The 25673-nt window shown below is 42.2% G+C and overlaps 1 protein-coding gene across 3 annotated transcripts; it reads left to right on the plus strand.

The window, feature by feature from the left end:
• Nucleotides 1-30: 30 nt before the first annotated feature.
• mad2l2 (mitotic arrest deficient 2 like 2) lies at nt 31-23918 on the plus strand. Of its 3 annotated transcripts, none has more exons than XM_063033045.1 (9): nt 31-152; nt 5578-5629; nt 5980-6098; nt 6630-6701; nt 11238-11338; nt 14523-14617; nt 17744-17817; nt 22828-22920; nt 23281-23918. In XM_063033045.1, exons 1-9 carry the CDS (start codon nt 42-44, stop codon nt 23320-23322), a joined length of 759 nt encoding a protein of 252 aa, XP_062889115.1. In that variant the 5' UTR covers nt 31-41; the 3' UTR covers nt 23323-23918. The 3 variants fall into 3 exon arrangements, with proteins under 3 accessions (XP_062889115.1, XP_062889116.1, XP_062889118.1); XM_063033046.1 differs by lacking the exon at nt 31-152 and adding an exon at nt 4541-4640; XM_063033048.1 differs by lacking the exon at nt 31-152 and adding an exon at nt 4726-5136.
• Nucleotides 23919-25673: the final 1755 nt, after the last annotated feature.

The raw sequence follows: 25673 nt of genomic DNA on the forward strand, positions 1-25673 counted from the left end.
GCAATGTTTTTTTTTGTCTTGAAGGTGAATGGAGATGGTCGATGGGGCTGGTCAGCAGGAGAGGCAACGCAATTGAAGAGAGCATGGATGGGAAACGTTGGATATGTAGAAGCGTTATTAGTTTGGCGACTGTGACAAGTGTGGTCGCCCAGGTAACGGGTGCAAGAACGGAATGTCTGAAATATTTTGGAAATATGCAAATAAACCCAAGAAATGCCTCGGAAAACAAGAGTTGGAAGGGCTTCGCGCTATAAATAGGCTGTTAGATGAGAGTGGACGAACGGTAGCGGATAAGAGTTTCACGTAGCTCACAGTGAGTACTGTGCTGTCATGGGAGTCTAATAAAAGGACGATTGAGGACAGATGAACAAAGAGATGTGAGAGGATAGTTACTCAATTCAAAAAAAATAAAAGGTTAAGCAGTAAGCGCAAAAACCGCGAGGATTAATGGCATATTGGTTTCAGTCAGGAGAGAGGCGATAATAAGTATGCGCCATCACACAAATTGTACTCTCGATCTGTATTTCATTAGTTCCGATAAAGCCCAGAAACAATTTATTGGAATGGGCCTGACCGGGAGAGATGGGTCTATCTATAGTGGAACTAGGCATAGTCCCTGACTGTTAAAGTACGATGCTGGACAGTCCGGAAGACGGGAACACAATCCTAATGTTCAGGCTTAGCAGTTAAATGCGATTGCAAATTTAAAAAACCGTTTTCATTCAAATTGATGTAATCAGAAGGGGAAGTTGCCGTGTGGATCGTAGATACCGTTAACTCATAATAGACGGCCAGGAAGTTGTGTAACATCAAAGCTGTCAGATGGCGGACATGCCGGCTTCTTCCCCTGCCTTTCTAGTCCTGAAAAGTCGGCTGTTTATTCCTCTCCATAGATGCTGCCTGACCTGCTGAGTTCTCCTAGCATTGTGTGTGCCCCTTTATTTTATTATCTGTAGTAAATTGTGAGGAGAGAATTTTAAAAATGCAGCACAGAAGCAACTGTATGGACAACACCTTTCCTTAAACCTGGTTAAGGGTTGGGATACTTAAATGGCAATGGGGAGGGGGAAGTTAAACGGTAGTGATTTTGATTGTTTCTCTAACTAAAAGTTATCATGTTGAATTAATCTGCACAAATACAAACCATTCGGTTCACCCTATCTGCACTGGAAATCAGGGTTTATACAGGACCTAGTCCACCGCTTTTCAATTTCCCGTGTCAGCATATTCCTCCATCCCGTTATGCCTGTTTCCTCAACTTTCTCAAGTCAGGTTCATTGTCCTTTAACGGTATACAGGTGCATGTACACCCCCAAACAGGTTTCTCCGGACCAGGGTGTGAAGCACGGTGGTACACATAACACACGATAACTTAGGAACGCAAGAATTAAAACATCAAATGAATTACGCATTGATTGGCAAGAAGTGCGTAAGTTAAGATTGTAGCGTACAGTACAAAGTATCCGAGGCATTTCGAATGCGTTGCGGCCGGGAGTTCAGAAGCCTAGTGGCCTGAGGGAAGAAACTGTTTTCATCCTGATCGTTGTTGTCTTTACGCAACCGAGCCTCCGGCCTGATGGTAGAATGTCAGGGAGGATGCTGGATGGATGGGTGGGATCCTTGATAGTACCAAGGGCCCTGCGTACGCAACGCTCCTGATAAATGCCCCCGATAGCTGGTACGGAGACACCACCCCCCCCCCCCGCCCGCATGGTTCTCTCAGCCGTTCTCACGGTCCTTTGTAGGGAATTCCGGTCCAGTGTTCTGCTGCTCCCGTATCAGATGGAGGTGCCGGGTGTCGGGACGCTCTCAATGGTGCTCCTCAGTTAAGATTCTGAAATTCATCTAAAATCGTACTGCGGGGGAGGAGGCCTTTACCGATCTGAACCTTTTATGAACGGCTTCTTTTAGTCTCCCTCCGAAACATAGACGGTTAATTTATCAACTTCTTCCATTGTTTTAAAAGATCACAAAAACAGAGGGAAGCGTGATTTATTATTTAGTCCCGCAGTAGTGTCTCGGCCCGAAACGTCGACTGTACTCTTTCCCATAGATGCTACCTGGCCTGCTGAGTTCCTCCGGCTTTTTGTGTGCGTTGCTTTGGGTTTCCGGCATCTGCAGATTTCCTCGTGTTTATTATTTAGTGGTTGGCTTGGCTCTCCATTCTGCAAATCTTTGAATGGTGGAATGGCGGGGTACCGAGGTCTTCAATAGAACTGTCCAATCAGGGAGTTCCGTCACTGCCTCTTTCCCAGCTGCTCAGTGTTTTTCCTTCTTAAACATTTATTCAGTTCTTTTTTGAAGGTTCCAACTGAATTTCCTACTGTCACTTTTTCACTCCTGCATTCCAAATGTGTATTGCCACTGCAGTAAAAATTTTGCACCCCACACACACAGTGCTCAATTTCAACAGCCAATGAAGTGAAACTTCATTTGGGATATTTGAAGGGCGGGGGAGGCATGTATCCTCATAATATTTGCGAAGTAACTAAATTAGGATTAAAAATGCCTCATCGCAGAATGCTGGGAAATGAGATTACTCCAGACACTGCAGGGACCGCTTCCTTGAGTGCCTCCGTTCCATCCGCCTGAAGCGGAACTTCCCAGTGGCCGAACATTTTTAATTCCGATTCCCACTCCCGTTCCGACATATCGATCCACGGTCTCCTCTCCCGCAAAGATGAGGCCCAACTCAGGGTGGAGGACCAACACCTTATATTCCAACTGGGTCGCCTCCAACCTATGGTGTTAATATATGGGTTTCTCCTTCCAGTTAAAAAATCCTTCCCCACCCCTCCTCTTCTATTTCCCACTGTGGCCTCTTACCTGTTCTCACTGGCCTAACACCTCCGCCTGGGCCCCCTCCTCCTTCCCTTTCTCCTATGGTCCACTCTCCTCTTCTATCAGATTCATTCTTCGCCCGCCGATCCTTTATTTCTCCTTCCCACCCGGCTTCACCTGCCACCTTCTAACTCTCCTCCTTCCCCTTCCCCTCGCCTTTTTATTTTGACGTCTTCCCACTTCCATTCCAGTCCTGAAGACGGGTCTCGGCGGAAACATCTCCATCGACGCTGCCTGACCTGCTGGGTTTCTCCAGCACTTTGCACGTGTTAGTGTAGATAGATACTTGACAGCTAAGACAAACACTAAGGTCTGAAAGGGCCCGTTTTCATGTTGCTTGACTTTGTGAATAGGTGAAGTTTCTTTACACAGTTACTGGAGAAATAGCTGCTTCACCTCAAGAGGTAGGTTGTTCAGGGAAAAGTTAGACGACCTTAACTGTCAAGAAGATAATGAACCGTTTATCGCAGAAATACTGAATTGAAGAGAAGAGACGGGGATAGAGGGAAGCTGAAGGAAAGGCGTCTGTCGAATGGCTAAGCAACCCATTTGAGAGACGCAATGCCCAAATAGCATATACACAGAAATTCCCAGATTCAATGAAGTTGCCTTGAGGAGGTGACGAAAGCAGGGCGTACAATTGCAATGTTTTACATTATCACCTGCCTGGATCATTTTTTAAGTATTCCCTCCTCGAAATTACAAAGTTGAAAATGGATCTGACATGTGCTTACAATCCTTTGAGACTACTCCACCATTCAGCAAGGTTATGGATGATATTCTACCTCACCCAATCGTCCCATTACCATTCTAAAACCTTTTATTCCTGTAGGACCTATTCATGCATTTTTATAACTGATCCATATTCCTCTCATGTAATTTCAAAGACTCCTTTTCAATTCAATAAAGTCAAAGAAAGATGCAGCAGAATAGCAGGCCCTTCGGCCAGCGGGTCAGCAGCCACACATTTGCACGAATCATTTGTTAATCATATGGTAATTCCTTTTATATTCTCCCCACGTTCTCATCAACTTTCCCAGGATCCTGCCGCTCACTTACACACTAGGGACAATCCACAGTGGTTTATATACCAATTTACCGATGTTTATGGGAGGAAACCAGAGAACCCGGAGCAAACCCACGCTGTCACAGGGAGAATGTGCAAACTCGGAATGTGTGAACCTGGGTTTCTGTTCCAGTGAGGCAAAGGCTTCATAAACCACACCTCTGTCACTTAAAGCCTTTATCTCGAACCATTGATTTTTGACTTGCAAATTAGCAGAACTATCCCATTTACTTCATCAAGTCCCCTAGGAGCTTTACATTGTTACTAAACTTATCTTTCGCCCTTCTACTCTAAATTATATTGCAACCTTATCATAATTAATCACAAGACACTGAAGATAAACCGAGATCAAACTGTTGGATGCCTTCTCTGTCTTTAGCTACAAATAAAGACATAAGTATTTGTAGCGTATCTCCACTTCCATTTATTTATCAACCTAACCTCAGCTGTAAAGACCCGCATTTACCTTCTCTGAATTTTTAATGCAAAATTAATTTTCACCATCTATTTAGGGACCTTGCTCGTTTTCTGTCATATTCGTCTCCTTTTTACCGGTGTCGGGCTTGACACGGTGCCTGCTTCAAAGGGCTCCGAACTTGTGGCTGAGCTCTGGTTGGCCGCCTCTCTGTGACGGAGGCTCAGGGACGGGGCCATCTGATCGGAGGGGCACGCAAGCTGGTGACGTCACGACGCACGGTGTCAACCGAAGTGGCCGCAGGGCCGCTAGCCGAAGGTCGGTTTGGAGAGAGGGCGGTTGATGGTCGTCGTCGTCTCGGTGTGGGAGGGGGGCTCGGGGCGGTCGTGCTCGGCGGGGTTGGCGGCTCGCGGCCTAGCCCGGTCGTGCTCGGGTGCTCCCTCAGGTCGCGGCCTAGGCCACTGACAGGCGGGACCGGGGGGTGAAGGGGAGCTGGGAGCTGCAGGGCTGCGGATGGAGTCAACACTGGGGCTGTCGACTGTGAGCGGACACTTGGTGCTCGGAATGAGAGGGGGAAGGTGAAGAGCGAGCTCACTCCTTATCCAGTTCAGTGACCTGACTGCGATCTCCCTCCACCACGCCTAAACACATCAGGAGATAATTCCTTTGTTACTGAAGCTGCACATCACTGATCCTAACCGCATTGACACCACCGGACACTCTATGATCACACCATCAGGAATGGAATTCAAATAGCTTCTTCCGATGTCTCTTGAATGAAAATGTTTGCCAATATTCCAGAAGCGAATATGATGTAATTTGCAATTAGTTTTCTCTCTTTTTCCTTTCTATAAATATTCATAACTGCTCCTTTAAAGTGCCTTGAGGATTTTCTACAGTGTAAATACATGCACATTTTGTTCCATATCTACTTCAGACTTTATTTCATATAATTCTTTATTTTGTAGAATTGTTGAATTTTTTTGTAACACCAACACACCACAGCAACTTTCTGATCCGTGTAAATGTATATGATAAATAAAGTTCGTCTTACATAGTCCAAACTATACTTCTGTTAGAAATGGGACACATAATTATTTATTTACTTTTTATTTATTTGTTTATTTTCTTTCTATATTATGTATTGCATTGAACTGCTGCTGCTAGGTTAACAAATTTCATGATAATAAACCTGATTCTGATTCTACTGGTTTTATTAAATCATGCTGTTCTGACCAATTGTAATATTCTCTAGGTATTTGTGAAGATGGCCACTCTCACACGACAAGATCTCAATTTTGGACAAGGTGCAGTTTAAAATATTTTAACCAAAGCAACTCGTACCGCTTTGCGTGAATCTTAGATGATAAACATTTTTTTTCTGATCATTTGTTTGTATTTAATTCTATCCCTGCAAACAGGTAGTTTGCTGGGGAGATTGTTGGACAGTCATTGATCCTGATGACAATGCATGAATTTTCAGATTGTGATAAGGAGCAGAAATCGCTCCCAGCCCCAGGTGGTTAAATCCTTTAGTAGGATGTATTCTAAATTTTGTATGTTCCTGTTTCCATTGCCTGGCTTTCCAGGCTGCACACTATAAACTGCACTGGCACAATCTTACACCCAGTGAACTGCGGATCTTTTCTTTCTCCAGTGGTTGCAGACGTACTCTGTGAATTTCTGGAAGTGGCTATTCATTTGATTTTGTACGTCAGGGAGGTGTATCCAATTGGTATCTTTCAGAAGAGGAAGAAGTACAATGTACCTGTACAGGTGAGTAAGCAGAAACATTGCGAAGTGGATATCCTCGTGTTTGCGAAGTGCATATTGTTCTGAGGTAGAGATTTGAAGTTTAGGCTACTTTGGAAACTGAACACAATTACTATGCTTTATAAAGCTGCAAATGTGTGGGAGCATCACTGCTTTCAGATCCCTCTTCGAATCATACACCAACCTGACTTGGAATCTTAGTGCTTCTGTTTTATTTAACCTCCGGATATAAATCCTGGAATTCTTTCCCAAAACATGACAGTGGGGGTAAATTCAGGAGAATCACAGTGGCAATTCAAGAAAGTGGCTCCCAACATGTAAAGCCAGTTGGGAAAAAGATAATATATGTTGTCTTTGCCAGTTACACCAAATCCTGCTTAATAAAAATAGCAAATATTAAAACAAAAAATTCTAACTCTAGAGTTTAAGTTTTGTGTGAGCTACTCTTTTGGGGTTTTGTGCTTTTGAAGACTAGTAATGGCAATAAAGCTGAATGAAGCTTTATTTACCCTTTGAATGCTGTGCTTATTGTAGATGTCGTGTCACCCAGAGCTTAACCAATACATTCAGGATACTCTGCACTGTATCAAGCCTTTGATTGAGAAGGTGAGAAAAATACTACTTGTTTGCATTTGTCAGAATGTGGAACTGCTTGTATAAGCACTACCAGTTACTTTCTACTTTACATTATTACTACTAACGTGACTCTCAGAGGCCTGTTATTTTTGTCTCAGTGTATTTAAGATTCTACAGAAACTAACACTGTGACTAAATGAGTGGAGACTAGGTGTTCTTTATTTACTGAGTGGCTCAGTCTCCTCACTTACACAAGAAATAGAAAATAATCATTTGGAAGGATGTTGTTGCAACAACATTGTAACGTGATGGATAACTGTAGCCCACTTAGTGAAGGGTTCTTCTATTACATTTCATCTGCCTGATTTTGATCTGTGAGCACTAATAACTTCACATATAGAATAGTACAGCACAGTAAAGGTCCTCTGGCCCACAATGTTGTGCTAACTTTTTTAAAAATCCATCTATCCATTCATCCAACCAACCATTTACTGTCTCTGAAATGCTCACCCACCAGGAGATCTATCACCTGACCAGGTTCTTTGCCTAGTCCTTGACCCAGTATGATCTCTGCTCTAGGTGGCCTGTCTGCGTATTATGCACTATGGCAAATCTAATTGATTTTACCTAAACCAGAAAAAGACCATAAGATATAGGAGCAGAATTAGGGCATTTGGCCCATCGAGTCTGTTCTGCCATTTCATCATGGCTGATCCAGTTTTCCTCTCAGCCCCAGTCTCCAGCCTTCTCCCCATATCCCTTCATGCCCTGAACAATCAAGAATTTATCAACCTCTGCCTCAAAAATACACAGAGACTCGGCCTCCACAACTGCCTATGGCAAAGAATTCCGCAGATTCACCACTCTCTGGCTAAAGAAATTCTTACTCATCTCCGCTCTAAAAGGACTTCCCTCTATTTTGAGGCTGTGTGCTCTGGTCTTAGACTCTCCCACCATAGGAAACATCCCCTCCACATTCACTCTAACAAGGCCTTTCATCATTTGATAGGTTTTGCTGAGGACACTCCTCATTCTTCTGAATTCTCGTGAATACTGGCCCAAAGCCATCAAACGCTCTTCATATGTCAAGCTATTCGATCCTGGAATCTTTTTCTGAGCCTCTTTTGAACCCTTTTTCAGTACATCCTTTCTCAGATGAGGGGCCCAAAACTGCATATAATACTCCAAGTGACGCCTCACCAGTGCTTTATAAAGTCTCAACATTACATCCTTGCTTTTATATTCCAGTCCTCTTGAAATCAGAATCAGAGTCCTTTATTATCGCCAAGTATGTGGACACATACAGGGAATTTGAAGCAGGGAAAATGAATGCTAACATCCCACCCCGGACTCAACCTGAAAATTAACCTTTAGGGAATCCTACAGAAGAACTCCCAAATACCTTTGTGCCTCAGTTTTTTGTATTTTCTCTCCATCCTCTCATTTCTTCTACATGTCCTGACACCATATTCCATCTGCCATTTCTTTGCCCATCTCCTAATATGTCTAAGTTCTTCTGTAGCCTCTCTACTTCCTCAAAACTACCTGCCCCTCCACCTACCTTCATATCGTCTGCAAACTTTGCAACAAAGCCATCAATCCCATCATCCAAATCAATGACATATAACATAAAAAGAATTGATCCCAATATAGACCCTGCGGAACACCACTAGTCACCAGTAGCCAACCAGAAAAGGCTCCCTTTATTCCCACTCTTTGCCTCTTGCCAATCGGCCAATGTTTTACCCATGCTAGAATATTTCCTGTAATATCATGGGCTTGGAGATTGTTAATCAGCCTTCCGTGTGGCACCTTGATAAAGCCCTTCTGGTCCAGGTGACCTATCTACCTTCAGACCTTTCAGTTTCCCAAGAACCTTCTGACTAGTTACGGTAACTTCACACACTTCATGACCCCTGACACCTGGAACTTCCACCATACTACTAGTGTCTTGCACAGTGAAGACTGATGCAAAATATTTATTCAGTTTGTTTGCCATTTTCTTGTCCTCTATTACTACCACTCCAGCGCTGATTCCCAGTGGTCGGATATTTACTCTTGCCTCTCTTTTATACTTCATGTATCTGAAGAAACTTTTGGTTTCCTCTTTAATAGCGTTGGCTAGGTTACTTTTACTTTTACGTTCTTAATGACATTTTTAGTTGCCTTCTGTTGATTTTTAAATGTTTCCCAACCCTCCCACTATTTTTAGCTCTATTATATGAGCTCTCTTTGGCTTTTATATTGGCTTTGACTTCTGTTGTTAGCCATGGTTGTGACATCTTTCCTTTAGAATACTTCTTCCTCTTTGGGATGTATACAGTATATACTGTGCCTTCTGAGTTGCTTTCAGAAATTCCTGCCATTGCTGCTCTGTCATCATCCCTGCCAGTGTTCTTTTCCAATCAGTTCTGACCAACTCCTCTCTCATGCCTCTGTAATTCCCTTTACTCCATTGTAATACTGACACATCTGACTTTAGCTTCTCATTCTCAGATTTCAGGGTGAATTCGATTATATGATCACTTACCCCTAAGTGTTCTTTTACCTTAAGCTCTCTAATCAATTCTGGTTCATTGTACATCACCCTATCCAGAATAGCTGATCCCCTAGTGGGCTCAACCATGAGCTGCTCTAAAAAGCCATATTGTAGGCACTCTAGAAGTTCACCCTCCTGGAATCCAGCACCAACCTAATTTTCCCAATCTACCTGCATATTGAAATCCCCCATGACTATTGTAACATTGCCCTTTTGCTGTGCATTTTCTATCTCCCATTGTAATTTATAGGCCACATCCTTACTACTGTTTGGGAGTCTGTATACAACTCCCATCAGGGTCTTTTTACCCTTGCAGTTCCTTAGCTCTATCCACTATGATTCAACACCTTCCAACCCTATGTCACCTCTTTCTAATGATTTCACTTTTTACCAACAGGGCAATGCCATACCCTCTGTCTTCCTGCCTGTCCTTTCAATACAACGTGTATTCTTGGATATTAAGCTCCCAGCTACAATGTTCTTTCAGCCATGATTCATTGATATCTACAACATTATACCTGCCAATCTGCAACTGTGCTGCAAGTTCATCTGCCTTATTACATATACTGCGAGCATTCATATATAACACGTTCTTTCCTGTATTCATTCTTTTTGATTTTGTCTGCCGTTTACGTGGCAACTCATCCTGTTGACTGCAATTTCGCCCTATCAACAGCCTCTCCTCACTACACATTGCCTCTGTTTGTAAACCAGCTACCTCATCTTCAGCACCATTATCCACTTTTTCTATGATACTACTTGTATTGAAATATATGCAGCTCAGGACACTAGTCGCACCATGTTTAACCTTTTGAATCCTAACTTTGTCTGAGGTTTTATCAACATCTGCCTCCACAACCTCTCCACTAACTGTTCTGACACTCTGGTTCCCATTCCACTGCAGCTCTAGTTTAAACCCCACAACGCAGCATTAACAAACCTTCCTGCTAAGATATTAGTCCCCCTCCGGTTCAGGTGCAAACTGTTCTTTCTGTACAGGTCCCACCTTCCCTGGAAGAGAGCCCAACATTCCAAAACCTTTTATGCCCTCCCTCCTACACCAACTCCTTTGCCACATATTAAACTGTATAATCTTCCTAGTTCTGGCCTCACTAGCACGTGGCACGGGTAGCAATCCTGAAATCACAATCCTGGAGGTCCTGCCCTTTAACTTAGCACCTAACTCCCAGAATTCCCTATGCAGAACCTTGTCACTGGTACTACCCATGTCACTAGTACCTATATGGACCACGACTTCTGGTTGTTCACCCTCCCACTTAAGAATGCTGAGGACTTGATCTGAGATATCCCAGACCCTGGCACCCAGAAGGCAACATACCATTCGCGAATCTCGTTCTCACCCACAGAATCTCCTGTCCACTCCCCTAACTAACGAATCCCCTTTCATGACAGTGTGCCTCTTCCCCCCGAAGAAAAACTAATGTTTTGGAACGCCAGCTATCTCCAAGCACATCGTCTGAAATTTGGACATCCAATGCTCCTTTCTCATTCAAGTCCTAAGAGTTTTTTTCCTACTGCCATTTGGAAATAACTTTGTACGGAGAGCAAAATTTCTAGGAGATTCACCACTTGACATTTTACTTAGGGATAAGTAATTGGTGTAACTTGGCTAGCTCAGAACAATTATGTAAAAGGTCAATGCAAGTCGTTTTTTTTTTCTGTTACCTATTCTGTTAACAGTACACCAGTGTATTTGCAGAAACTGTAATTTGAAAGAACTTATCACTCCTCTCCCCAATATTTTTTGATTTTTGTTTTAAATATTTGGATGATTTTAAACGCAAACAACAGGAATTCTGCAGATGCTGGAAATTCAAGCAACACACATAAAAGTTGCTGGTCCTGACGAAGGGTCTCGGCCTGAAACGTCGACTGCACCTCTTCCTAGAGATGCTGCCTGGCCTGCTGCATTCACCAGCAACTTTTATGTGTGTTATTTGGATGATTGCTTGGTTGAGATAAGCATTTTATGTGTTGTGACCTGCTCCATTTTGTTCTGTCTTTAGAATGAGGTGGATCGGGTGGTGGTGGTGATCCTGGATAAAGAGCATCATCCTGTGGAGCGCTTTGTCTTTGAGATATCTCAACCTCCTCTGCTGTCTGTCAGGTGAAACATTTTCAGTATTCTGTATTCCTGTACTACTACTGCATGTGACTAAACTATTAATCTTAATCTGAAGCTCGTTACACTTAATGAAGACAATTCTCCCCATATTCTGAATCTGTCTACATTACAAATAGAATATCCTGTGTAATTATTTGGTTAGAACATAATTAGATTTCTACACATCGTAACCTTAACATGCTTTCTGCACAACCCAATCAAGAAAAAGATAAAACAATTAAATGAGAGTGAATTGGTGCAATTTCTCAGTGGTGAAACCAGAATATATTTTGATTGGCGATGTTTCGAAAGTCTTCTGGTACTGCTGCTTGTATTACAAGATCTGTGAAGAGTGGTGCAATGGATTTATTTCTATGTCTATGTTAGAATTGTTCTAGATTTTTCCCTGGCAAAATTTGATTTCTAAGGTACCTTTACTTCAATGTAAAATAATAGTTTCCCGTAAGAATATCTTGTGATTCTTGGGCAACATGTCTAAAGTAGCTTAATTTGGGTCAGAAGGTGTATTGTGTGGAAGAAATGGAATGGTGTGCTGTTTCTTCATGCTACTTGAGGTTTGTAAACTAGTGAGCTGTTGTGCCGAGGGCTGATGTACTTTAGCGCACTAGTTTCTGCTAGTGCGCTCTGACGGTGGACTGACAGTCACAGAAGTCTGCAGTGCAACAGGTGGCGATTTTGAACACTGCTTCTGCCAGCTCTTCGAAACGGCTGCTTAGTTGGTCCCTCGCCCTTGCTTTCCTCCGCACACCCCTCATAACCTTGTAAACTCATCCTCTATGAATACATCCAGAGTGGCTAAGGGACCTGACTTCCACTTTTCCACAGGTCTTGGCTACCTTCTGTGCAGAAATTTCTCCATGTTCCTTCTTATTATTTTGTCAGTCTATAAACTCTTGTGATTGCTTTATACAGCTGCAACCACATGAACCTTTCATGTATTCTGTCTGAGGAAAACTCTTTTTTTCCATTAGTATGCGGGCAAAATTGCACCTGTGAGTTGTTGCATTGGGAACAAGTGCACTAGTGAACTGTGGGACTGACTATCAACTACTGTGGGTTTATTGTCTGACTTTCCTTATTTTGTAGCTTAAATAACCATTGAATAAAATGGATCTGAATTTCTGAAGTGAGAAATAGAAGTAACTGGAAACTGAATTGGTGCAAATGACCAATAGAAGTAAGAACAAGTACTGACACAGATGTTTGCCCCAAAACATTGTCAGTTTATTCCCCCCACCCCACACCTCTGCCAACCACCAGATGCTGCTCAGCTGGCTGCATTCCTCCAGCAGACTGTTTATTGCTCCAGATTCCAGCATCGATAGTCTCTTGTGTCTCTATGAATAAGAAAAGGCCATTCAGCTCCTTGGATGTACTCCACCATTCAGTAGAATCATGGCTGATTGATTACTAAGATGTAATAGCACGTTTGGAAAATCAACCAGATGAAGCAAGGACAGCATTGCTTCATGAAGGAGCTATTGTGTCTGACATATTAAAGTTCTTTAGAAGAAGTCTCAACCAAAGTTAGAGGGGAAGCAATACATGTACCTGGAAGTCCAGAGGACATTTGACAAGATGCTTGGTGAAATATTTATGTCACAACTTGAGAACCCATGGTGTTGGAGGTAATATTGGCATGGATAAAGGATTAGGTAACAGCTAGGAGCTAGCAAGTAGAGATGGGGGAGTTATTGAAGGTGGCAAACGTATGAAGTTTATAGGTAGGCTGGGAGAGTAAGGAAAAAAGGTTGGCAAATGGAACATAATGTGGGAAAATGTGAACATTGGTTCTGGAAGGAAGAGCAAAAGATTTCTAAGAGAGAAAAAAAGTTGCCCAAATCCGCAGCATGAAGTACCGAAAGCTGGCACACGAATGCAGCAGGTATTAAGGAAAACTGGTGGAATATAGTCTGGGGATGTTTCCTGTCATGGAAGAGACTGAAGCCAGAGGGCATGATCTCAGAAAAGGAGTGGAGGGTGAGAGATAACTGGTAAACTCTTCCAGTACACTCAATATAAGTTTCTTAACTCATGAGTCTATGCAAGTCCTTGGTTCAGGGGACTTACTTAGGGAAGAATAATAAATGCAGTTATTAACAGTGCTGTTAGAATTCCTTGAATGGATATATATATATATATATATATAAAAGGCTTGAAAATGCAATCAAGTTTCACAACTGAGAAGCGACAAAATGCTCAAAGTTCAAAGCAAATTTATTATCAAGGTTTGTTCATGTTGCTATGTATTAATCTGAGATCCATTTTCTTTTGGGCATTCACATTACCTTCAAAGAAACAATAGAATCATTGAAGACAATCTGCGAAGAAAGATGGGCAAACAACCAATGTGTAAAAAAACAACAGACTGCAAATACAAAAAGAAAAGCAAATAATAAAAATAAATAAGTGATACATATTTTTTAGAACATGATTTGCACAGTCCTTGAAAATGAGTCCATAGGTTGTGGAATTAGTGCTGAGGTGATTGGAGTTAACTATTCTGGTTCAGGAGCCTGATGGTTGAAGGGCAGTAACTGTTCCTGACCTGGTGTTGTGGGACTCGAGGCTCTTGAAACTCCTTCCTTTTGGCAGCAGCAAGAAGAGAGCATGTCCTGGATGATGGGGATCTGTGATAATGGATGGTGCTTTCTTGTGGCAGTGCTCCTTGTAGATGTGTTCAGTGGTGGGGAGGGCTTTTCCTGTGATGAACTGGGCTGTATCCACCACTTCTGTAGGCCCTTCCATTCATAGGCTTTGGTGTTTCCATACCAGGCTGAGCATAACTCCTGTGTGGCTAGATAACTCAGTATTTCATTTTTCATTGCCTTTAATGGGCCATGTGTTACTGGTTGTGGCTGATTGTTTTGCTCATGGATAAGCACATGACCACATTTCTAGGATGGGCTAAGAGATTTAGGAGAAGGTATAGGAGAAGAATTAGTCCATTTGGCCCATCAAGTCTGTTCTACATTACGGTTGATCAATTTCCCTCACAGCCCCCATCCGCTACTTTCTCCCTATATCCATTCATGCCCTGATAAATCAAGAATCTAAAGCCTGTGCCATTAGAGGAAGTGGTTAAAAGGGAAAATACAGAATTTGAAGGACACTTACGTTGCACAATTGGATTTTTCCATGACTTGATCTTTTTTCTGTTTTGTAGCTCTGACTCATTGCTGTCCCGTGTTGAGCAGCTCCTTCGAGCTTCAATTCTGAAGATCAGTGTCTGTGATGCAATTCTGGATACTAACCCTCCAGGTAGACATTTTATTGTAGTGCTTTTGTTGTACATTCACTGTTATAGCAAGTTAAGATGACAGAGAATCTGACTGGATTGAGTCTAATGTTGGGAGTGAGATCATTTCTTCTCTAATAGGGAATTTATTTTTTCCCTTTCTCTCCTGAAGGCATTTAATTTTCTTGGGTTTGGTTTCCTGGGCTTCCATTACTTTCCAGAATCTGTAATTAGAATTGAAACCAAGAGATATGTGTGTGTTAGCTAAACTGTTTGGCTAGTTATTTTCTTGATATAGATTCCCTGAAGTTCCTTCTGACTACGGCACCTAGAGGCCTGCTAATGGTCAAGAAATAACAAAATGATAAACGATAGACCTGTTAGCCCGATAGCACTTGCTGTGAAAATACTGAAATTAGGAAATTGGTTACAGATAATTGGAAATTTGTAGACAGGGATGACATGCTTTTGTTAAGAGTATCTATTTAACAAATCTAATTTGAGACCGTTGTGTCTAGATAACAGTATTTGATTTCCTTGTATTTAATGGGCCATGGCTGTGGCTAATTGTTTTGCTCATGGATAAGTGCATCTTTGACCTCATTTCTCGGATGGGCTAAGTGACTTAGACTCAAGATATAAGAGCAGAGTTAGGCCATTTGGCCCATTTAATCTGCTCCAGTATTTCATAATGGCTGGTCTATTTCCCTCTCAGCCCCAATCTCCTGCCTTCTCTCCGTTTCTCTTCATGCCCTGACTAATCAAGAATCTATCAACCTGTGCCTCAAATATACCCAATGACTTGGCCTCCACAGCCACCCGTGGTAATGAATTCCACAGATTCGCCACTCTCTGCTTAAAGAAATTTCTCCTCATTTCCGTTCTAAACGGACGCCCCTCTATTCTGAGGGCCATGTCCTCTGGTCTTCGACTCTGCTACCGTAGGAAATATTCTCTCCACATCCACTCTGTCAAGGCCTTTCACTATTCGATACGTTTCAATGGGATCTCTTCCCCCACCCCACCCCCCCAAATTCTTCTGAATTCCAGTGAGTACAAACCCAGAGCCATCAAATGCTCTTCATATGACTTGTACCAGTGAATCCATTTCTTGCTTCTGTTACTGGACTCTGAATGGAGCTCAGTGGTGGAATGCAGACATGATGGGAAAACTTTAAAAAAAAACTGCAACTGCTGGAAATCTGAAATGAAAACAAAACGCTGGAAAAATTCAGCAGGCTAGGAAAGAGGAAGAGGTAATGTTTCAGATTTAGGACTGTTCATTAGAACTGATGAGGATTTGGGAAACCCATCTCTGCAATTATGTGCCAGCAAAACTGGTATAAAGTCAGAGATCAGGATTTCCAACCTGAAAGTGAGGGAGGAAGAATATTTAAAATTTTATTTTCTTATTTTACTTTGTTTAAATGTTTTTATTTATTATGTCTGGAATGTATTTTAATTACTTTTAAAATTTAAAACTTTTTGTAATTATGGTATTTTAATAGTCTCTGAACATCAGATGTATTGAAACTCCTACAGAGCTTTACAGTCTTTGAGAGGAGCTGAGGCTCTGCCATCTACCTGCTGTCAAAATCCGCTGGAGTTTGAGGGCAAGGCCTCGGGTATTGGCTTACCTTCTCTTTGCCAGACCATTCTGGGAGTAGTGAATCCTTGTAAGCTTGGGGAAGAGTATGACTGGTGTATGGTTGAATTCAGTGCAATGTGGAAGTTGTTAACACAAAATAAGGGCAAACTAGTTTTGGAGCAATAGAGGACTGGTAAGGGATGATGTAGAGGAGGAATAAATGGGTGATTTTCAAGATGTAAACAGTCTGTCAGGGTTCTGCAAGAATGTACTCTGGGATTTTGGTTATTTACAATACATTTTATGATGTAGATGAAAGAATAATGTATTAGTTTAAATCTGTATGGGAAAGTAAACTGTGAAGCAGATACAGCTTTAAGGATGGGTTAAGTGAACAGGAGACGGTGGTGTTGCAAATTATGATGTTCATCATTTGACAGGCAGACCAGAAATCCAGTGGCCCATTGAGCGCTGATCTGTTTTAATGCTGTTGGTCTGGGGAGAAAATTACTGAAATACTGGAGGAGGGGGAATACAGAAGAAGTCATTGAAACTTACCAGCTTGCTGAATGCAGCCGTGGTGTTTGCATTCACTCAGCCAGTGAACGTGGAGTTCAGCGTATGAGAACATACAGTAATAATCCCATTTCACCTATTCAGTTAGCACATTTGTTCCCAGGAATACATCCTGAGTAATAAGATACTAGTTTAAATGTTAGTGTTCAGTTGGTTTGATGGAGCAGTGGGTTTGGTGTGTGAAACACCTAGGCCCATCAAGTAGTTGGGAAGGCAACAGCAAGTTCACTTTTGAGAGGTGTTTGTCTACGTATGGGGATGTCTTTCTGCAATGGCTACTTTGAGACTTCATTTGGAGTACTATCTGCATTTTCGTTTCTGTAGAAAATTATACCTGGAAATGATACATTTGGATTCACTGAGTTGATCTCTGGGACGTGAAGATTGTCATTTAAGGATTGATAGAGTAACTTTTATCCATTGGAGTCCTGAATTATAGAGATGATCTCATTGTAACACAAAGGATCTGAGTGGGATTGGCAGGTACGTGGCAAAAAGCTGGGTTTTTTTGGCACGTAACTGACAATCTCTCTCAGATCCTTTGGAGTGCCAAGAACTAAGAATCATAGCTTCAGGATAAAGGTTCACTATTTAGTTCTGAGAAGAGGAAGTCTTCACTCAGGGGGTTGTAAATCTTGGCAGTTTATATCAGTGGAAAACGGTTGTTCAGTTGAGTGCAATCAAGACAGATTTTAAAATATTTTTAGTTGAGAGGTTTTTTTTAAAAAAGCAAATGATTGAGCAGGAGAGAGCACCAGTGCTGCTTTTTGGATTATTGATTTTGATTTTTTATTCGTAACTTTTGCTGCTGTTCCAGAAGTTTGAGAGATTTAACGGGCCAGCAATTGAGCCTGGTATGTTCCAGGGCGTCTGACTCAATGCCAGGATTAATAAGTCATGCTAACGGGGGAGTATGAGAGTTTCAAGAGCTGTGTTGTAGTGCTTCCTGTGTCTGCTGGATCTGAATAGTGCTGTTTATTTCTAGGCTGTACCTTTACTGTGCTGGTTCATACAAGAGATGTTGCCACTCGGAACATGGAGAAGATTCAGGTGATAAAGGTGAACAATCTTTTTAGGTAGACTTTACAATGGTTTGTGTGCTTAGCATGACATTTGTTGATACTTGTATGCAGTTACTCTTGCATATATACTCAATGGGGGAGAGATTTTCCAAATGTCACTGAGTACTTAGAATTCAGACTTTGCTCTCTCTGCTTAGACTATCTATGTCCATTTTCTTCTCTTAGTGATTGCTCTCTCCTCTTTTTAAAAAAAAATACAGCTCTTGTTCCCACCTAAAACTTCATTCTGGTAGAAAGAATAGAAAATACTCAACAACAACAACAACAACAACAACAACAAACAATTTTAGTAACTGAAAATGTTGATCATGTCTGATTTTATATACGTGCAGGTATTGCAACCATATCTAGTGATTGGAGATGCGCCAACAAATGGTTATCTCTAACGCCCTCAACCTCCTTAGCATCTCAAATCACTTCTGTCTTGGCCAAAGTCAGAAATCAACAATGTCACTTGTGACCCTTAACTCATGACCTATTGTTCCAGTCTCACCCAATCTCAGTGGAAAAAGCCTGCTTACATTCACCCTTGCTGTACCCCTCTTAATTTTGTTTACCTCTATCAAATCTTCCCTCATTCTCCTACACTCTAGGGAATAAAGTCCTAAGCCCTATAATTCAGGTTCAAAGATCCTGGCAACATCCTTGCAAACGTTTTCTGCACTCTTGCAATCTTATTGATATTTTTCTTGCACGTAGGTGACTAGAACTGCACTCAGTACTCCAAATTAGGCCTTACCAACGTCTTATATGTACAACTTCAACATAACATCCTAACTCCTGTACTCAATACTCTGATTTATGAAGGCCATTGTGCCTTAAGCTCTTTTTACAACCCTATCTTGATGTGATTCCTTGATCTGGGAATACAAATCAAGGAATTATGGTTCTGTATTCCCAGATCCCTCTGTTCTACTGCACTTCTCAGTGCTCTAACACTCAGAGTTTAAGTCCTACCCTGGTTTGTCCTCCCAAAGTGTAACACCTCACAGTTGTCCGCATTAAATTTCATCTGCCATTTTTCAGCCCATTTTTCCAGCTGCTCCAGGTCCTGCTGCAAGCTTTGATAGCCTTCCTCACTGATCACTACACCTTGGTCTTGGTGCCATCTGCAGATTTTCTGATCCAGTTAATCACATTATCATCCAGATCAATGATAAATAGATGACAATCATCAATGGACCCAGCACTGCTCCCTGTGGCACACCATTAGCCGCAAGCCTCCAGTCAGAGAGGCAACCATTTACTACCACTGGCTTCCTCCATGAAGTCACTGTCTAGTCCAATTTACTACCTCATCTTGAATGCCGAGTGAACCTTCTTGACCAACCTTCCATTTAGTTGTCAAGTGCCCTGCTGAAGTCCATGTAGACAACATCCACTGCCTTGCCTTCATCAATTTTCCTGATAACCTCCTCGAAAAACTCTATAAGATTGGTTAGACATGGCCTACCGTGCACAAAACCATGTTGACCATCCCTAATCAGTCCCTGTCTATCCAAATACTAATATATCCAGTCCCTTAGAATACCTTCCGATAACTTGCCCACTACTGATGTTAGGCTCACTGATTTATAATTTCTAACTTATTCTTAGAGACTTTCTTAAATAATGGAACAACATTAGCTATCCTCCACTCTGCTGGCACTCCACCTGTTGCTAAGGACGTTTTAAAAATCTGCTAGGGACTCTGGAATTTCTGTTCTGGCCTCCCAAAAAGTCAGAGGGAACAGCTTGTCAGGATTTAGGAGATTTATCTACCCTAATTTCCCTCAAAACAGCATATTCTCTAATCTGTGTAGAGTTCATGACGTCCATGCTGACAATAGACTGCGTGTCCATCTCCTGAGTAAATAAAGATGCAAAATATCCAATTAAGAGCTCCCCGTCTCTCTCAGTTCCATGCATGGATGAGTACTCTGATCTTCAAGAGAACCAATTTTGTCCAGTGCTATCCTTTTGCTCTTAATATATCTTGGGATTCTTCTTCACCTTGTCTGCTAGAGCAACCTCATGCCGCCTTTTTGCCCTCCTGCTTTCCTTGCTAAGTGTTCTCTTATACTTCTCAAGTACCTCATTTGTTTCTTCCTGCCTGTACCTGCTATGCAACTCCTTAATATCTCTCAAAAACCAAGGTTCATTAAACCTTTTATCGTTGCAGTTTATTCTGACAGGAACATACAAACTCTGTACTGTCAAAATTTCACCTTTGATGGCCTCCCACTTACGAAGCACACTTTTGGCAGAAAACAATGTGTCTCAATCTACTCTTGCCAGTTCCTTTCTGATACCATCAAAATTGGCCTTTCTCCAATTTAGAATATCAACCTGAGGACCAGACCTATCCTTCTCTATAATTATTTTGAAAGTAATGGCATGATCACTCGATGCAAGGTGTTCCCATTCACAAATCTCCGTCAGCTACCCTGTCTCATTCCCTAATAGGAGATACAGTTTCTCACACTCTCTAGTTGGGACTTCTATGTATTGATTAAGGAAACTTTCTTGAATACATTTGACAAGCTCTATCCCATCTAGCCCTTTTATAATATGAGAGTCCCAGTCAATATGTGGAAAGTTAAAATCACCCTCCACAACCGTGTGTTTGTTGCAACAATCTGCAGTCTCTCTACAAATTTTCTCCTAAATCCCACTAATTCTAGGGTGGTTTATAATAGAAGCCCGTTAATGTGGTCATCCCTTTCATATTCCGTAGTTCCATCCATATAGCCTCAATAGACAAGCTTTTCAGTTTGTTCTGCCTGAGCACTGCCTTGACACTTGCTCTGACTACTAATACCACCCCTCCATCATGTCTAAAACAATGGAACTCCGGAACATTAAGCTATCAGAACTGCCCCTCCTGTAACCAAGTCTCACTAATGGCTACAATGTCATAATTCCACATGCTGATCTGTGCCCAAAGCTCATCCTGCCTTCCTACAATACTTCTTGCATGAAGTATACATAATTCAGAATATTAGTCCCACTATGCTCAACATTTTGGTTCCTGATTTTGTAGATGGACTTAACAACATAGTTCCCTACAACAGCTCCACTAACTGCTCTGTTAATCTGGTTCCCACATCCTTGCAACTCTAGTTTAAACCTTCCTCTGCAGCACTAGCAAACCATTCTCACTAGGATATTAATCCCCCTCCAATTCAGGTGCAAACCGTCCCATCTGTACAGGTCCCAGCTTCCCTAGGAGAGAGCCCAATGATCCTAAAATCTGAAGCCATCCCTCCTGTACCATCTCCTCAGCCATGTGCTAAACTATATTATGTTCCTACTTTTGGCTTCCCACATATCAGTGAGTAATCCTGAGAACACAACCCTGGAGGTCCTGTCCGTAGCACCTAGGTCCTTGAACTCACTTTGCAGGACCTCCTCACCTTTCTACCCATTGCATTGGTACCAATGTGGACCACAGACAATAGGTGCAGGAGTAGGCCATTCAGTCCTTCGAGCCAGCACCACCATTCACTGTGATCATGGCTGATCACCCACAATTGGTACCCTTTTCCTGCCTTCTCCCCATATCCCTTCACTCCGCTATCTTTAAGAGCTCTATCTAACTCTTTTTTTTGAAAGGATCCAGAGAATTGGCCTCCACTGTCTTCTGAGGCAGAGCATTCCACAGAATCACAACCCTCTGTGTGAAAAAGTTTTTCCTCAACTCCGTTCTAAATTGTCTACCCCTTATTCTTAAACTGTGGCCTCTGGTTCTGGACTCCCCCAACATCGGGAACGTTTCCTGCCTCTAGTGTGTCCAATCCCTTAATAATCTTATATGTTTCAATCAGATCCCCTCTCATCCTTCTAAATTCTAGTGTATACAACCCCATTCGCTCCAATCTTTCAACATATGACAGTCCCGCCATCCTGGGAATTAACCTCGTGAACCTACGCTGCTCTCCCTTAATAGCTAGAATGTCCTTCCTCAAATTTGGAGACCAAAACTGCACACAATACAGCCTCTGGCTACTCCCTCTTCCACTTAACAATGCAGTCGACTCAATCTGAGATATCTCTGACTCTGGCACTTGGGAGGTAATGTACCCAATGGGAATCTTGTTCTTGTCCACAGAACCTGCTTTCTTTTTCCCCTAACCATTGAAACCCCTCTCAGTACAGCTCACCTCTTCTCCCCTCTTCCCTTCTGAAACACAGAGCCGTACTCATTGCCAGGACCTGACTGCTGTGGCTTTCCTCTGCTAGGTCATCCCTCCCCCCCCACCCAACTGTATCCAAAGTGGTATATGTGTTAATGAGAGGAACAGTCACAGGGATATGCTGAACATCATGCCCATATCTACTAATTCCACTTTCCTGCATATACTCTGTACCTGGCTCATTGAAGTATCTGTCCAAATTCCTCTTAAATAGTGTTACTGACCCTGCCTCCTCTACCAGCTCATTGCAGATACTAGTTACACTTTATATGATAGATTTACTGCTCAGATCCACCTTAAGCCTTCTTTTCACCTTGTACCTATGCCCTTTAGTTTTAAACACCTCTTCCATGGGAAACCAACATTGATTATCTACCCGATCTATATCACTCATAATTTTATGAACTTCTTGCATGTCTCCAGGATTCCTTCATTTCAGAGTAGACAGACCCAGCCTATCTGATCTCTCCTTGTAAGTCAAACCCACCAATCCAGGCAGCATCCTTGTGAGTCTTGTCTGCATCCTTTCCGGCTTAATCACGTACTTATAACCTGGCAACCAGAACCGCACACAGCACTCCAAGTGTGGCCGAACCAAAGTTTTGTACAATGGGAATTTGGTGTTTCCAACTATTATACTTAGTGCCTTGGCTAATGAAGGCAAATATGCCATATGCTGCCTTCAGACTGGAGCAATTCAAGGTGGCTGGCCGCCTTCTGGCAAGTAGAAGATAGCCATTTTGCAGCAAACGGAAAATAAGAGTGTTGTCTTTGTCACTTCCTGCCTTACTGATCTGTTTAATTCCAATCAGGATTTCCCATGGATTCATGCAGATGAACAAGAAGTGAATATGCGAGAACCTAGGCTAATTCCGCTGAAAACCATGACTTCAGATATCTTAAAGGTAACACATTTTGGCACAAAATATCTTGTGGTTGATTTGATAGTAGTTTCTGTGCATTTAAAGGACTAAGTTCTTCAAAGCTTAATGAAAAATTATCCAAACCTGTTGCAGAATATATATACCATTAGTAGAAAATTCCATAGTTGGGATAATCTATTTGGTTTTATAACTATCTGAACCCATTGGCTAAATATGTGAAGTTGTAGAATTAAGAGTGATTCATTGTGAATGCTGCATCATGGTTTTCATTTTAAGAAAATTACATGATTCCTGACTGCTTTAGTCTGCTTTTTACATGGTACTGTTTATATTCACAGCAGTGCAGACACATGATTCATGTGCCTTTTGTTTCGTTTATAGATGCAATTATATGTTGAAGAGAGAGCTCAGAAAATATTTTGACTCCATGGCTGCAATACCAAGTGGAACATAAGTCCTAAGGCACTGGGTGTACTTCGTCACTGAAATTTGTTGCACACAGAAGAAAACGTATGAAACGTGAAACCTAATATGGAATCATATCCTGAAATGGAATTTGTGGATGGGTTTTAACACTTTTGTATTGTGATGATAGCTTGTAGTTTGACTATGTGCATGTGTTGTGCTGACTGCATTAAGTGTGAAGTGAACTTGGCTACAAATTAAAAGGCTGAGTCAGGGTTAGAAAATGACTGATTGCACATTTCAAGATATGGTCAGTAGACTATCCAAGAATGGTGTATGTCAATGTAATGATACCATACAAATGTATAAGCTACAATTTAGAAACTACAGTGCTGACATCTGTCAGCTTCTTTGAAGAATTACTCATCTGTAAGAAGTCTGTATCTTTCAAGGGGAGAGAGCAGGACCTTGAAGGAGAGCAGTTTTATTCTATTAGGGAGTGAACCTAGTACAAGAATTTTTTTTATAAAAATCTAAATGTGAGGCAGGTGTGTTTTTTAACTTTAAAATAACAAATGAGGAACGGAAATAAATAAAATGATCACTTTTTAATCTTGCCGTACAGAATGGTTGACATTATTATCTGCACATATACATGCTGTTAATGTTTTTAAGGAAAAATTGCTCTTAGTCCTGACCACTTAGGAATTGTTTCAATTGTTCCACTCTGAGGCACAACAGTTTTTCTCAACCCATTGGTTTCTGTCTGAAAGTTCATTTTTATTCATACCCTTTCATCACCCAAGAAGGCAGAGGAGAATGACAGAGCTAAGATCCTCTGGGACTTCCAAATACAGACTGAAAAGGAGGTACTGGCAAACCAACCGGACATAGTAATAGTGGACAAGGAACAGAAGAAAGCAATGTTAATCAATGTGGCAATCCCGAATGACACAATTCTTAGCATAGCATTGGAGAGGGTTAGGAACAGACAGGTTAGGAAAGCAGTTAATTGGAGTAAGGGGAAATATGAGGCCTACAGGGACGAGGTCCAGCACCTGGCCGTGTGGTGTGCTGACAACGACCTGACCCTTAACACCCAGAAGATCAAGGACCAAGGAGATCATTGTGGATTTCAGGCATGCTAGGAGCCACACTCACATCCCCATCTACATCAACGGAGCTGTAGTGGAGCATGTATAAAGCTTCAAATTCCTTGGTGTCCACATTTCTGAGGATCACACCTGGTCCCTGAACTCCTCCATCCTGGTCAAAAAGGCACAACAGCGCCTTTATTTCCTGTGGAGCATCAAGAAAGCTCACCTCTGTCCTAGGATACTGACGAACTTTTACCACTGTACCATTGAGAGCATACTCACTGTCACAAAAAACAGTGGTTTAAGAAAAATAACAAGATGGCTTGAGTCACAAAACTAGATTGAGGTGCTTTCATTTACCTCAAAACAAGACAAAAGCTGGAAAAAAAACTATATATAATCCACTCTCAGACTAAACACAAAAGAAAACTAACCCCAAAACCTTGGTAACCTGAGGCTTATAACTGCTAAGCCCCTCCCCCTAGACCAACCAAAAGCTAATTAACTCAATTATCCAATTAAAGATGGTATCTTCCACCACCAGCACACCTGTGCAGGTTGCTGCTGCCTCTATATGAGATAGCTCCGTTCAGCAGCTCTGTTTCTGTTACTGCTGGGGATGAGTATTTTACCGAGTGCGCCATGTGCCGTCCATAGTCAGTGACGAGCCTTCGTCACATTACCTCCCTCCTCTCCTGCAGCAGCAATGTTTGGCAGTCTTGACAGGAAGTCCACTGTGATGTTCTCCTTGCCTGCTTTGTGCGGCACACAGAACCTGAAAGGTTGAAGTTCCAGGTACCACCCAGTCACCCTGGCATTCTGATCCTTCATTGTCTGGATCCAGGTCAGGGCTCTGTGGTCTGTCTGGAGGTCAAACTCCCTCCCAAGAAGGTAGTACCTGAGGCTGTCCAACGCCCACTTGATTGCCAGACACTCCTTCTCGATTGTGGAGTACCAGGTTTCACAGGGCAGAAGTTTCCTGCTGAGATATAACACAGGATGTTCCTCACCTGGCTCTCCCTGAGCCAGTACTGCCCCGATGCCTACACCTGAGGCATCCACCTGCACCAGGAAGCGGTGTTCAAAGTCAGGACTCTGCAACACAGGGGAAGAGCACAATTTCTCCTTCAGGCCCTGGAAAGCACTTTCACACCCCTCTCTCCATTCCACAGGATTTCGGGCCAACTTGTAGGTGAGGTTGGTCAATGGGGCTGCCAGGGTTGAAAAGTGAGGGATGAACCGTTGGTACCAGCCCACTAGGCCAAGAAGAGA

This window comes from Mobula hypostoma, chromosome 25, assembly GCF_963921235.1.
Source record: "Mobula hypostoma chromosome 25, sMobHyp1.1, whole genome shotgun sequence".
In the NCBI taxonomy this organism is placed as follows: Eukaryota; Metazoa; Chordata; class Chondrichthyes; order Myliobatiformes; family Myliobatidae; genus Mobula; species Mobula hypostoma.

Coding starts and splice junctions, on each gene's coding strand:
- mad2l2 (XM_063033045.1), top strand. CDS start 42: ATGGGGCTGGTCAGCAGGAGAGGCAACGCAATTGAAGAGAGCATGGAT. Junction 5,630..5,979: donor AGATCTCAATTTTGGACAAG/GTGCAGTTTAAA, acceptor TTCTTTCTCCAG/TGGTTGCAGACGTACTCTGT. Junction 11,339..14,522: donor CCTCCTCTGCTGTCTGTCAG/GTGAAACATTTT, acceptor TCTGTTTTGTAG/CTCTGACTCATTGCTGTCCC.